The sequence below is a fragment of the Hibiscus syriacus genome, unplaced genomic scaffold, assembly GCF_006381635.1.
Source record: "Hibiscus syriacus cultivar Baekdansim isolate YM2019G1 unplaced genomic scaffold, ASM638163v2 tig00111566_pilon, whole genome shotgun sequence".
Taxonomy (NCBI): Eukaryota; Viridiplantae; Streptophyta; class Magnoliopsida; order Malvales; family Malvaceae; genus Hibiscus; species Hibiscus syriacus.
The window spans coordinates 875,251-889,777 of record NW_024063122.1 but is presented as its reverse complement, the minus strand read 5'-3'; the positions used below and the strand labels follow the sequence as shown (position 1 = coordinate 889,777).

The following is a 14,527-nucleotide window of genomic DNA, read 5'->3' as shown; positions in this document are numbered from 1 at the left end:
TAATAGCACTATGGTTTATCATTCTCTCTTTTATTTTAGTTAGGCTTAATACAAAAATAAGTGTTTGAACTTTATCTCGAAAATCGTTTTAGTGCCTCTCGACACCGTTTTTCGCCCGGGCGGGGAAAGACCGATACCGACTCGAGGGTTTTTCTTTTTGAAAAGAATTTTCAAAATGTATGGAGTCGCCACCAATCATTTAATGTACGATTGAGACACTATAAAAAACGGGTGATTTTAATAAAACATTTTATTTTTATAAAAATACCAAGTTTTAAGGTTTGCAAAAATCCAGAAATCGGGTTCGGGAGTCAGTTAAAGTGTGGGGAAGGATTAGTACCCCCCACAAGCGTCCAAAAATTGGTACTTAGTTGATTACCCTATATTTAAAATCAGAAATTTAGAGTTCGATCTTTATTTAATATGAAAATCATTACGGATGAAAAGTTGAAAAGGGTATTCGTTTATCGAGACCGATAGTATTCTCTCCCAAGCGTATATGCGGGAGATCAACTATTGTGTCTAATAACCGAATATTTCTTTGTTTTTAGAAAATCATGATGCAGTCTTTGAAAAGGATGTCGACCTATTTCGGGAATCATCAGTAATCACCCCCTGAGCATACTTGCGGGAGATGTACCATTAGTTCCCTACTAAATGAACATTTCATTAGGTTTAAAAATAAGATGTAATCAAACAAATTTTTATTCATCCTAATTACGCTAAGGGTAAATTAAGGCTTTTTCTAGCTTACGGTGTCAAATTATGAAATTAAAGGACTTAGAGGCACAAACCTAGAAGCGTAGGTTCTAATATTAATCCTATTTGATCTTAAACCGATTATTGAATCGAATAACCGAGATGGTCCCTCGAGCATTAAGGCGAGGGCCAACTCAAATTTCTTCCTAAATTAAAGAGACTAAATCAAAATATAGCTAAAAATGGAGGCTCTATTTAATCTATTTAATTATGTTAATAATAAAGGTTTAATCGAAGTTCAGGACTAAATGTCAAAGATCTAAAAATACCGAGTTCTAAAAGATCTAAAAGCTTAGGACCTAAATTGATAATTTCTAAAGTTGGGGGACTAATTAAAACTTAATTTTTGTCTAAATTATTAAACCTAAAGTTTTTAGAAAATATTAATTATTAATTAATTTTAAAATTTGAGCAATCGATTCGAGTAATCGGCCATTTATTGCGAAAACTCGACTTGAATTCTCCCTAATTAAAACTAATTTGAAATCCTAATTTCTAAGCTTGATTCGAATATTAATCTAATTTAAAACTAAATCTAATAAATTAAACTAAAAAGAAACAATTAATAAGCTTAATAAAAAATTAACAAATAATAAATAAATAAATAAAAAAGAAATAAAAAAAGTAAAAAAAATAGGATAAAAATAAAATAAATATAAAATAAGGACCTAATTGCATAAATATTAAATTAACAAGCTAAAAAGAATAAATTGAACATGCAATAGGGGCTAAATTAAAACAAACCAATATGTAAGGGCTAAATCAAAATAAAATAAATAGATTTAGGGACTAAAATATAAAAACACGCTTAAAATTAGGGACCAAAAAATAATTATACAAAAAATATAAAGCATGTGTAAAAATGGTAAAATCACAAAATCAACCCCTTTAGTGACCAAAATGTAATAACACGCTAATGTTAGGAGGATTAAAATAGTGAATAAACCAAAAAAATAAAGCATGCACAAACAAAAGGTAAAGTATTAGTTTGGTCCCTTAAGGGACCAAAATGCAAAAACATGAAAAAGTTTTAGGGACTTATGCTGCAATTTACCCCTAAATTTACCATATATATATACCAAACTTGCCTTTTAATTTTCATTTCATACCCAAGCTCAAAAAAAAGCTTAAACTCTCTGGTTTTTCCTTCAGCCGACCTACTGTCGGCTGCCCTAAACCCCTCTGGCAGCCGCCCGTCAGCCGCATCCGGTGGCCATTGGCCACCAAATTTCACATGCAGGTTCGTTTCGACGCTAGGATCTTGAATCTGGCCGCGGTTTTGCGAGACCAGGTCCTACTGAAACGAAAATGGCCAACGACTTTTGATTTCCCCACTTTCTGGCGACCACCGATGAACGATATGATTCTGATTTGCTTTATTTAATTTTTTTATATTTTATTATGAAAAAAGGGTTGTTGGTTGCTTATTAGGTTAGACCGATTATGTTTAAAATAAAACAAAATTAGTGTTAAAAATACTCGATGCATGTGAATATTGTTTGAAAAAAAAACTTATTCTACTGGATTTTCACTGAAAAATATATATATATATATATATATATATATATATATATATGGAAATTATTCGAATATGTAGAAAAAAACCTTCAACGATTGTTGTTATTGCTTCTGAAATAAAAAGTTTGATACAATGTTTTTTCGGGAGAACTTTTTTCGAATCCAGCCAGAGAGTTTTACAATCCTTTGTTTGGGTTTTAATACCCATTTTTACATAAAAACATAATGATGATTGTTCTTGTTTTTTCCCTTTGTTATGTTGTTGTGCAGAAGTGGCGTGCGTGGAGGAGCTGGATCCTAATTGGGGTAGTGGGTGGTGCCAGCTGAGTGGTCATCGGGTCGATTTCCACTGATTGGGGCTGCTTAGGGCACCTACAGACACAAGTCGGGTTTTAGTTGGGCCCCAGTTCAGGTCTTGTAAATGGGCTATTGGAAAATGGTGCTCACAATGCCTAAAGAATTTCTCCTTAAAATTAGGTGCTTAACGTTTTCATTGGAGCACTTTTAGTTGTCTCGACCATAACGACCATTAAATAACATGTATCGAGCCCTGTTAATTTTGAGAATTTATTTTAAATTTTAAAAAAAATAAATGAAAAAAACACATCGTGCTTACTGCAACCCTCCCGATTTTTCCCCATGTCCCTTCCCAACTTTCCCCATTCTTTCCCCCTTTCATGGTCGCAGGCCGGCCGACCGTGACCGTCACCGCTACCTTTGTTAGAGCCTGCGTCAACTCCATATCAAACCTCCATTGGCTTTTCGCCGTAAGTTGCCGTTGTTTTCCCTGGAGAAGCGTTTGAAGGTTCGTCGCCATCGTCGTTATTTTTCATCAATTTCGGTCGATCCCTACATCTATAAGCCACACCGTCACCAATATTCGAACCACCATGTAGTTCCGCTCGAAACCTATCCTTATCGTCGCTCCGTCGGTGCTCCTCCGGCGTTCCATGGTTAGTAATGAGTTCAAATGAAAGATTTTAGTTTTTTTAGAGTTTTTTTTATAATTTTATTAAGTTTTGGGGTTCTTTTGTAAATAAATTAAGGTTTTTTTAAATTTTTATGTTTTAATTAAAAAAATAATATTTTTATTATTGAAAAATTAAAAAATATAACGAAGGCACCCAAAAATGTAACTGAGATAACGTTAGGCATCAATTTTTAGCGAAAAATTCTTTATGTATCAAATCATTTTTTGAGGTAAAGTTTAGACACTTATTTTTAAATTAATCCTTCTAGTTACACTAATGACTTGAGAAATGACTATAAAAATTATGACATTTGCTTCCACTATATTAGTATTAGCATAAGAGAATTATTTGAATATTAAAATAATAAACATAATTAATGAATAATGCAATTTTTTACGATATAAAATAAATAATATATAAAAGGAAAAAAAATTTACCCTAAAAACCTAGTTTTCTTTTATTGGTGTGTCACTCATCTTTTTTTCGTCTTTGTTGATCGGCGGTGACACCAATTTTAATGTTGATTGTCGACCGTCGGTATTTTTTATTAACTTTTTCTTTTTTATATCGCATCTTTATTTTCTTTTGATTTTTTATTTTCAATTAGTCTGCTTGTGTTGCACGTTTTCATATTCCTTTATGACATGTTTCCTTATGTTTTTTGACATGTTTTTCAGTTTTTTGGCTGTTGTTTTATTTATCTATTCTCTAAGAATTGATTTGACATCGTCATGACTAATCAAGATGGCGCTTATCTGATATCTTGTTGATCTTCCCTGCTTTGGACCCTCGGATTGGATTTGGATATCCGATTTGTATTCGTTTATAGCTTTTCACGCTGCTCGAGTCTGATTTGCAGTTTGTCGGTGGTTTTTCAATAGCTTTATCACATTTTTTGGTTCGTTTGCTGATGCAATCAGATCCGTTGATATCTACTTTATTCGAGTTTCTTGGTTAGATTTAATATTTTCTTATATGGTTCTTATGTGATATTAAATTATTTGTTTTATTTCAATAATTATAGGAAATCTTCTAATTATGGGCTTAAATTACAATTGTGATTGTAATTTAGAATTTTTTCTATTTTAAATAAAATTAATTGCTTCTATCGAAAAAAAATTAATAAATAATGCATCAGATAAGTTTTCGGAAAAAGAGATATTATGTACCATACATCTCAAATACCAAGATAGTTAGCATGGTTAATGAATAATGTACCAGAATTTAATGACACAATTAAGAGAGTACTATGAAATTGAATCGCATGTGCCACCGAAACAGCCCCACAAGTTGGCCTCCAACAATCCGTTTCCGTTTGGTTCGAATCCGACAAAGATTGTAGGCAGGCCTACAAGTTCATGCATGCTGACCGTGTTGGGCAATTGTTGAACCATTCCTTTGATTTTCATTCAGCATATGGTTTAAGTTAGGGGTGTAAACAAGACAATTATCGCCGAGTTTAACTCAACTCGAAAACTCTAAAATAGAATTCGATTCAAAAATTTGTGAGTCTAAATTTTTTAAAGCTCGAAACTATGAACTGAAGCTCGAAAAAACTCAAAATGAAAAGAAAATCTTAAATTCAACTCCATTGAAACGTCAAACTCAAATTCGAATCTGAACCTTAAATAAATGAAAACTTTATACTGCATTTTTTTTTGAAAAATAACACAAATGTTAATATTATTAATGCTTTATGTTTTAAAAAAATAAAATCTTAATATATTATATTTTTTAGCTGCTCACGAGCTTTTCGAGTTAAGTATCAGGTAGCTCGTTTTGGCTTGTTAAGAACTCGAGTCGAGCTCGAGCTCAAGTAGAGTCCATTCGACTCGAGTATTACCAAACTTTGACTAAGACGATCTTAGATAGCTCACGATCTATCTCATCTCATTTACATTCCTTTAAGTAGTGAAATTGTTTGATATTATACCCATGCAGAAGTTGTTTGATTCTTATATTTTTGGATTTTTCAAACAAAAAAAAAAACTCTTATATTTTGGGAATAAAACTCTACTCATATTAAAATTTTGATTTTTCGATTATATCTCTACCATGCCTGTTTGGTACCATTAGCATAAAAAGGGTAAATTACACCGTTCCTCATTGAACTATATTCTCTCTCTTATTTTCTTCACTTAACTTTCAATTTTTCTATTTTGCTAACTGAACTTTACAAATTGAATCATTTTGTTCACTCTGTCATTAACTATTTAATAGTGTTATGACGTTACACAAGCATCAAAACCAAATTGTTTTGAAAAACTCAAATATACACCAAAACGACGTCGTTTCGAATCCTATATTAAAAGTTCGGTGAGTAAAATAGCAGAGGCATTAAAGTTCAGTGTGGAATTGCGTAATTTACCCATTTTCCTTTTCTTCTTCATTTTCTCTACGCCGGTCACCATGTCATTTTCATTCCAGCCACCGTCCACTGTCGTTGACGGTGGCCGTTCGATCCAAAATATCATGGGTCTGTTCATTTCGACCCCCTGAGTCTGAATATGATGGTTGTTTTCACCGGAGAATGTCCTAAAACCCGTGAATCTCGATTGAAACGTTTTGGCTTCCTCACTTTCAATCTCAATTCATGGAATTCAGAGCAACTTCTGAAAAAATGGAGGTTGGATTTCAAATCACGATGTCGAGGCGAAGCGACCCATGAAATTTGGGACCGAACAACCACCATCCACGATAGTTGATGGTGACCGACGGTGGCATCCATCCACCTTTTTATTTTTTTGTTATTTTCTAAATTATTTTATATTAAAAAAATAATAAAAATGCCACATCATCTAGCCATTAGAGAGAAAACGGAGGAGTGAAGAAAATGATTCAATCTCTAAGTTTAGTGAGCAAAAAAAATCAAAAGTTGGGTGAGGAAAATAGGAGAGAGAGTATAGTTTGGTGAGAAACAGTGTAATTTATCCTAAAAAAACTATCTCCATTTATGTCTTGTTATTATTCGGTTTACGGATCATTCATATATGTGATACATGAATATTTAAGAGATTGATGTTAATTTAATTTAATATTCACATTTAATATTTTCTAAAAATAAAAAATAAAAAAACTGATAGAAATCGTCCTAAAATATAATACTAAAAATGAAATATTATCGCAATACAATAATTCACACAATTAGGAGGAACACAACTTGCTCCGATTCAACAATTTTTTTTTAAAATTTTAAATTATTCAAGTTATTTCAAATTATTGAGTAAAATATAGATTTTATCAAATTGAAAATTAAAAAATTAAATTTCAAAATAATAATATTTTGATCTTTAATTAAATAATTTGATTATTTTATGATTTAATCCATGATTTTTAATTTTCTTTCATTTTAAGTCTATTTAACCAAATTTAAACCATGTGATCCTAAACTAATACCTATGTACCTTCAATTTTTCTTTTTGAAAATAAAAGTTTTCTCTTTCAATTTTGTATTTCAACTTTGTACGGTTTTCTTGTTTCTTCAATCCCACCTTCATTTTATGTTCATTTTGATTAAATTTGAATCACATGCTCGTACACCATTAGAGAATACTTATATAAGTTCGATTCATTTTTTAGCAATAAATTTACTCTACATTTAGTTTCTCAACTTTGTATTTTATTTAATTTAATTCTTTAACTGTAGTTTTTTTTAATCCATTCTTCCTATTAATTTCTTCTAAAATTATTTCCTATCATTAATTTCTTCTATTATTTTATTATTCTATCAATACTTTGCTCTCAAAATACATTCTTTAAAAACAAAATTAGTATATTTTATAATTTTAAATAATATTTATTTTATTAATAATATTATAAATTTTAGTTACACATACGAAAAATATAAAAAATATATATTATATGCTTAAAAATATTTAAAATAAAACCGATGTTATCATAATATTGTAAGTAATCACAATTAAATTTTAAAATAAATATTTTTTTGCGCTCCCTGTTCTTTATAGCTCATGACTTTAATGAACCCTTTTGGTTAATAAATCTTTTAAGGTAAACTACACCAAAGTCATTAATGTTTAAGTAAATTTTGTTTATTTCACTGAAGTTTGAAAAGTGACAAATTGTTCATTAACGTTATTGATTTTTAACAAAATGATCACTCTACCGTTATCTCCATTAAAATGATGATGTGAAAACGCTAAAAAACGGTTAATATTTAGTTTTACCCCTAAACTATAGCTAAGACATCAAACAAGTCATTGAACAATGATTTTATATTTAACCCCCAACACTATCTAATTTCAATTTTTTTTCCAAATACCCCACCACCTCCACTATATTTGAACCACCATCTTATTTTTTTATATACTTTCTCATTTTCATTTTTTCAGGATTAAAGGTTGAGGTTGTTACTACAAGAACACAACAAACGACAAATTACAGTATTGCTAAAACAAATGGAGTCAAATACATTTATTTTACTTAATCAAAGAGACCAAGAGATAAAAAAGAAGCAAACAAAATAACGAAGCTTTAAAAATTGTTGAAAAAAACTAGAGATGGATAATCATGCATGGCAAAAAGTGGCGTGCGAGAGAAAAGCAATGCTTGTGTCTCAAAACAATAAGTTGGAAACACTACGAGAACAAGTAACTGCCACAATGGAGTCAATGATGCATAATCATGGTGTGAAGTTGTAGATCAACAAGACGAAGAAAGAAGAATAAAAAGAACGTAATGGTTTACAAACGTTGTGATACTCCAAGTATTGCGTTTTTGAAAGGAAAATATTTTTTTCTTGTGTTAATAATTGTCATTTAAGCTTAGTTAATGTTTTACATGAATTAACATTGCATTGAGTGAATGAAATTATGGAATTTGAATTTTTGTTAATAATCTTTGAAACTTACTAAATCACTAAATTATGGTCAAATTCAAGAAAACAACATCCAACAATAAGAGTAGCTATGATTATATTTATGCATATTTTTGTTCTTTTCCTACTTACTCGAGTGATTAACAAGCAACAGGACATACAATTGGTGGTTTGACAGGAAGAATCATGTTGGCAACTGTAGGTTTGAAACTGGCAGTAGTTTCCATAGCAAACTTTAAACTAACAAGACAACCATGAATTATACAATAAGAAAGAAAATACCAACATAGAAATGTTATCACTAAGCACATAAAATTAGCTAAATCATTTGACCCAAAACAACCAATAAACGAAAACATGTGGGTTAGTGATTGATGTAATGTGTTACTAATTTACATTATGGTTGTTTGCTAACTTAACCATATAACAGCTCTTGTAGAGTCCAAAACGCAAACATTTGGAACATCACAACGTTTGTAAATTATTGTCATTGTTGTTCTTTCTTCATCATGTTGATCTCCAACTTCACACCATGATTATGCATTGTTGACTCCATTGTTGGCAGCTACCTGTTCTTGTAGTGTTTCTAGTTTATTGTTTTGAGACACAACCATCGCTTCATTCTCACTCGCTACTTTTTTACATACATGTTTTTCTATCACCAGCTTCTTCAACAATTTTTAAAGCTCCATTGTTTCGTTTGCTGTTTTTTGTATCTCTTGATCTCTTTGATTAAGTAAAATAGATGCATTTGACTCCTTTTATTTTAACAATACTATAATTTGTCGTTCATTGTGTTATTGCAGCAACAATCTCAACCACTTATCCTAAAAAAATGAAAATGAGAAAGTATAAAAAATGAAAAAGAAACGCTTTTTAAATCTCCACTATCTTTTATTTTGTAAGGAAGTTGGTTCGAATATAGTGGAGGTTGTGGGATATATAAAATCATTGTTCAATGGCTTATTTGATGTTTTAGCTATAGTTTAGGGATAAAACTAAATATTAAATATTTTCTTAACATTGTCTCATCATTTTACCAAAGATGACGGTAGAGTGATCATTTTGTTACAAATCAATAATATTAGTGACCAATTTGTAAATTATGAAACTTTAATAGGAAAACGAAAACTTACTAAAATATTAGTTACCATTAGTACAGTTTACGCATCTTTTAATTGATAATTACCAATGTTATTAAAACCGGACCGGACCGGCCGGTTCAACCGGTTGAACCGTGAACCAGTGGCCTGTCCAGTCCGGTTAACTCCCAAAACCGGATAAGCACAGAACCGGCTGAAAACCGGTAGAATCGGGGTGAACCGACTGAAAACTGGCAAAACTGGTTTGAACCGCCGATTCACTTTTTTTCCTTTTTTTTAAAAAAATTAAACCAAACGACGTCGTTTGTTCAACGAGCCAAGTCAAATTCGAGTATTGCTGAGCTCGACTCGAACTCGAAAACTTTAAAAGTAAGCTCAACTCGACTAAAAAACTCACGAGCTAAAAATTGTCAAGTTCAACTTGAACTCGAAATATAATATTAAAATTTGAACTCGAAAAGACTCGAACTCAAAAAAAATTAGAAGTTCGATTGAAGCCTAAAATTTGAGCTCAATTGAAGCGAAAGAATAGTTCGCTATGTGCTCACCAAAATGCTCCATGATTTTGAATGTCAAATTACCTATATTATTTATAGAAGTAAGTTGGGATGCTCTTCTATGTTTCTTAGCTATGTGAGATTGTTTTGTTCTCATAATTTTACTCTTTAAACTTTTGGGGTGCTCTTCTATGTTTCTTAGCCATGTGAGATTGTTTTTTTTAAAAAAATTAAACCAAATGACATCATTTGTTATGATTTTTTAAGTCCTAATTTTATATTTTTGATTATAATTATATAATTATATTTATTATTTAATATGTTTTACCTTAAATATTATGTTGTAGTTGATTTGAATCATTTTGTTTCACTTGATTTTATGATTTTTAATTTATATATGTTATGACTTGTGATATTTTTATACCTTTTAATATTGTAAACTTAAAAAAAGTGTTACATATATATTAATATTGCTTTGAATATTATGTAAAATTAAAAAAATATTATTTTATATAAAATCCGATTCAACCGCGGTTAAACTCGATTGAACCAGTAAACCAGCGAATCAGTACCTTCACCGATTCATTGTCCGGTCCGATTTTAAAAACATTAATAATTACACGTCATTACAAAATCCATGCAGTGCGAGCGGAAACCAATCATTGCCTGCCGCTCGGGTACTCAACCACTGAAAATCAATCCACGATCCTCACTGTCTGTCCATTCATTTCAGGCAAGCTTCTTTCAAAGAATCAACCCAAAATTCCCAGCAAAGCACCCATAGCCGTTAGAAAATTTGTAAAACATGGAACCCATAGCTGTTTACAGCAGCAAAGCTAGCCCATTTCTGTCTTCTCCAAGGATTACAACGCATAAGTCGTTTAAATCATCACCAAAATCTGCAACTTTCTCAACTGTTCTCATTCAATCCATGGCTACTCAAAAACCACCGCCTCCGGTTGCTAAAACTGTTGGTTCTAGGAAGGTCAGTCCTCTTTTCAAATTCAATCCCTCTCCGTTTCTTTTTTCAATGGCTGGGTTTGAGTTTCTACGTGTTTAATGTATTGCTCGCAATCGGTTTGATTAAATGACAAATTACCGTTATCCCTTGTTCTAATCTTTGTAATATCTGAATTTGATGCAGGGGTCGAGCTCGAGTTTTTTCCCGCTGGGTGAGCCGGGGCCACGGAACAGCGCAGTGGCGGCACAACCGGTGAAGCTGCTAACAAATGTGGAGAAACTGAAACTGCTAACCAAAGCAGAGAAAGCAGGGCTGCTATCAGCAGCCGAGAAGTTTGGGTTATCTCTATCGTCGATAGAGAAGCTCGGACTCCTTTCCAAGGCTGAAGAGCTCGGGGTGCTTTCGGCGGCGACGGACACCGGAACTCCAGGGGCACTGTTGACACTTAGCTTGAGTTTATTGCTTTTAGGACCCTCATGTGTTTACCTTGTGCCTGAAGATAACCTGTGGGAGATTGTGTTGCAGGTTGTGGTGGCTACTGTGTGTGTTGGTGGTGGATCTGCAGCTTTTGCTGCATCAAATCTTGTGTCGAATTTGCAGAAATAAAGCTGAATTCGGTATTTAAATAATCAAATTTGCAGGAATCAAGCTATATTGTTATTCAGTAGGGACTTCCATTTTCTGTGATTATATCCTCTGCTACTTGTGAACCATCTTTTGTCCATCTCAGCCTTCAAAGGTGCTCGGATCGGGATCGGTATCGAGCTCGGATTAAATTATGTTTAGAAGTAAATTGTCATGCTTCAAAATATTTATAAAAACACCCTTAATACACACTATATATAAGGATGGATTGGGTGGACTTAAGGGGCTAATTTCGTATGTTCCAAACTTCTGATATAACTTTTTAAAAATTCATATCCCATACATAAAATTGTATCTACTTTACGTGACTTCATTGTACCAGTGGAATCAATGGAGCCAAGCGTGATTAGGAGAATGTGGTTTGTTTGGCCCAATACGGGTCAATTATTTAGGGTATTGGGCCTCCAAGATTTTATTTTAGAAAATACGGTATTTTCTATAGTATATTAGGGACTTGTCATGTTTAGGTGACAATTTCCCTCAAATATTATTTTTTAAATGGTCCCTGAGTAGTGGGCTCCACGTGGATTATTATTTTATCATCATTAGTATGATTCGTCACGTCGAGGCGTATAGTCCATTTAAAAATCATTTTTTAAAATTATAAAATAAAACTAAAATTTATAAATTTCAAGAAAAAATTAAATGGAACTTGTCATCCCGAGGTGACGAAAGAACTCGTCAACAGGCAAATGGGCGACAGTCACATAGGTAACGATCACTTGGAACTCGTCATCTCAAGTTGACAAGTTCGTCTAAAAATTTGAAAAAACTAGCCGTTATAGTCATTAGAGGTAAGGTTATAAATAGGGTTTTGGGTTTTATTTTTTTACCAAACCCTAAATACAAAAAATTGTAAAAAAATATATTTTATGTCAAAATCTCAAAAATGGCAACTCGAGAATATGTGTTGCGCCTGGATAGCGTATATGTTTCTTCAATCCAACACAGGCCAGAAGATGAATGGAATATTAGCAAGCGCGGGATGACATACGAAGAGCCGCATCAACAAATGTTGATATATCTACAACAATCCTGTATATTTTCGGTCATATTTGTATGTGGCTTCAATCTATACCCGACATTGATTGAGGCTCTGATCAAACATTGGTGGCTTGAGATGCACACGTTGTATTTCCCGAGTGGTGAAGCGACCATTACTTTTGGAAGATGTTGCTTACCAACTCGATGCTCCTATGAATGGAGCCCTTGTGATGTGTAAGAACATTTACAACCCCGTGACGTTGGTTTACCAAGTTTGGGGAAAATGGCCATCATCCGACGTCATCAAGGGTTATCGAGTGCTGATAAAGTGGTTGGAGTCTGAATTACAAGTGACTGCCGACTTTTTTGAGGAGGAGGTTATTTTTGTGTCCTGGACATATCTTCTCCAACTGATAAGAGGGGTATTATTACTGGATAAATTCGATAATTTGGCGCACACTCAGTATCTGTGATATTTGGAAGACTTCACTGTGTGATGTAATACTAGTTGGGGCTCGACGATTTTGGTCTTTCTGTGCCGGTAACTCTGCAAGGCTGCAATTGTCCAACCGGTTTGAAAAGTCGATGTAGTCGTGGGCTTGGTATCGATTCCTATTTTTGACTCCAGTTACAACAACCCCAGTCGAGTTTCCGCTGGCTGCAAGGTAATTGCTTAACTTCATTTATTAACCTTTTTTTTAATTTGATAAATTTAATTTTTTTATAATATTTTTTATTTTTAAATATTTTAGATATCGTTATAAAATATCCGAGACAAAGTTGACGGGTTCCATTGCACGAGATATACTGATGAGGATTGACATCACCCGTCGATATGCATTATGCATTTGTTATTTTTTTTTTTAACTTTATATATACTAACTTTGATATTTAATATTTACAATTTTCTTGGCTTTTGTATGTTGACGAAGAGATCAATCAGTTATTGCCAGGGTGATTTTTTAAGGGGTCCTACTTATGGTGTGTCGTGATGTCGTTATTGCTTTATACGATTGTTGAGTGGCACACCATTGGTAGAGTGATGCGACAATTTGTGTCGTACCAACCGATTCCTATGCAAATGGTTGATATGGACACGCTCCATATAATTGATACGCGTGGGAAATATAACGAAAATTGATACATCGACCTATGAAATCAGCGTGAACTATCTCTCCCCTCGCATCACGACATTGCACCATTGGATCTAGATTTTGACTATTCTCTCTATCTCCAAAATTACGAAGAAAATGAGAAACATATCTCATGACACCAGAAGAGAAGGGAAAATGATAACATCATCAGGCCACATGCACCAAGTCCAAGTCCAAGAGGAAAGCATCATCGTTGTCGTCTTCAGCTTCAACATTTGTAGCTGAAGAGTACTATTATGCATCTTAGGCTAGCTTTGGTTTCTATCCTCCATATCATACTTAAGCCGAGACTCGACCAAATTGGTTGAAGGCTTATGAGATGCACCACAATACACTCAAACATCTTCGACAAAATAAGCAGTTGTAGGTGAGTGAGACCATATCCTATATAGTCAACAAAGTAGCCGCTAAGTCGAATCAGTTATGGCAATGATGGTGTCAAATACCATAAACCCATAACCGTATTTCGAAGGTGGATCTCGAAGTGTGTTAAGTAAACCTCATCGGTAAAATGCCACCGCTGTCGTCGCTGTCGCCTCCGACGACAACGACGATCAAGTCCTACGACCCCGACGTACTCGACGAGTCCCGCGCCATTATCATTCAACAACTCTTCGACATCATAAAGAACTTAGGAAATATAGATGAATTTTCTTTGTATTTTCATTTACTTTGTATTTTCTAAAATATAAATAAATTCATTTTTCTTTTAATTTTATTTTTTAAAATTTTATCTGACCGAACTCGTCACCTCGAGATGGTGAGTTTAAAGTGAGTATTGCTGACTGTTGCCCGTGGACCAATGGCTACAAAACGACTAGTTTTTTTTGAATTTGAAGGAACTCCTCACCTCGAGGTGACGAATTCCATCTAATTTTTTTAATCTATAAATTTTAGTTTTATTTTATAATTTAAAAATAATGATTTTTAAATAGACTCGTCATCTCGACGTGATGAGATAATAAAATAATGGTTCACATGGGGCCTATTACTCTGGGACCACTTAAAAATAATATTCGAGGGAACTCATCACCTCGAAAAGATGAGTCTCAAGTACATTGTAGCAAATTCTATATTTTCCAAAATAAAATATGGAGAAAT

General features: G+C 33.0%; 1 protein-coding gene across 1 annotated transcript; it reads left to right on the top strand.

The window, feature by feature from the left end:
* Positions 1–10,330: 10,330 nt before the first annotated feature.
* LOC120165025 lies at positions 10,331–11,272 on the top strand. Its single transcript, XM_039174624.1, has 2 exons — positions 10,331–10,667; positions 10,827–11,272. Exons 1-2 carry the CDS (start codon positions 10,488–10,490, stop codon positions 11,247–11,249), a joined length of 603 nt encoding a protein of 200 aa, XP_039030555.1. The 5' UTR covers positions 10,331–10,487; the 3' UTR covers positions 11,250–11,272.
* The last annotated feature ends 3,255 nt before the right edge of the window (positions 11,273–14,527 follow it).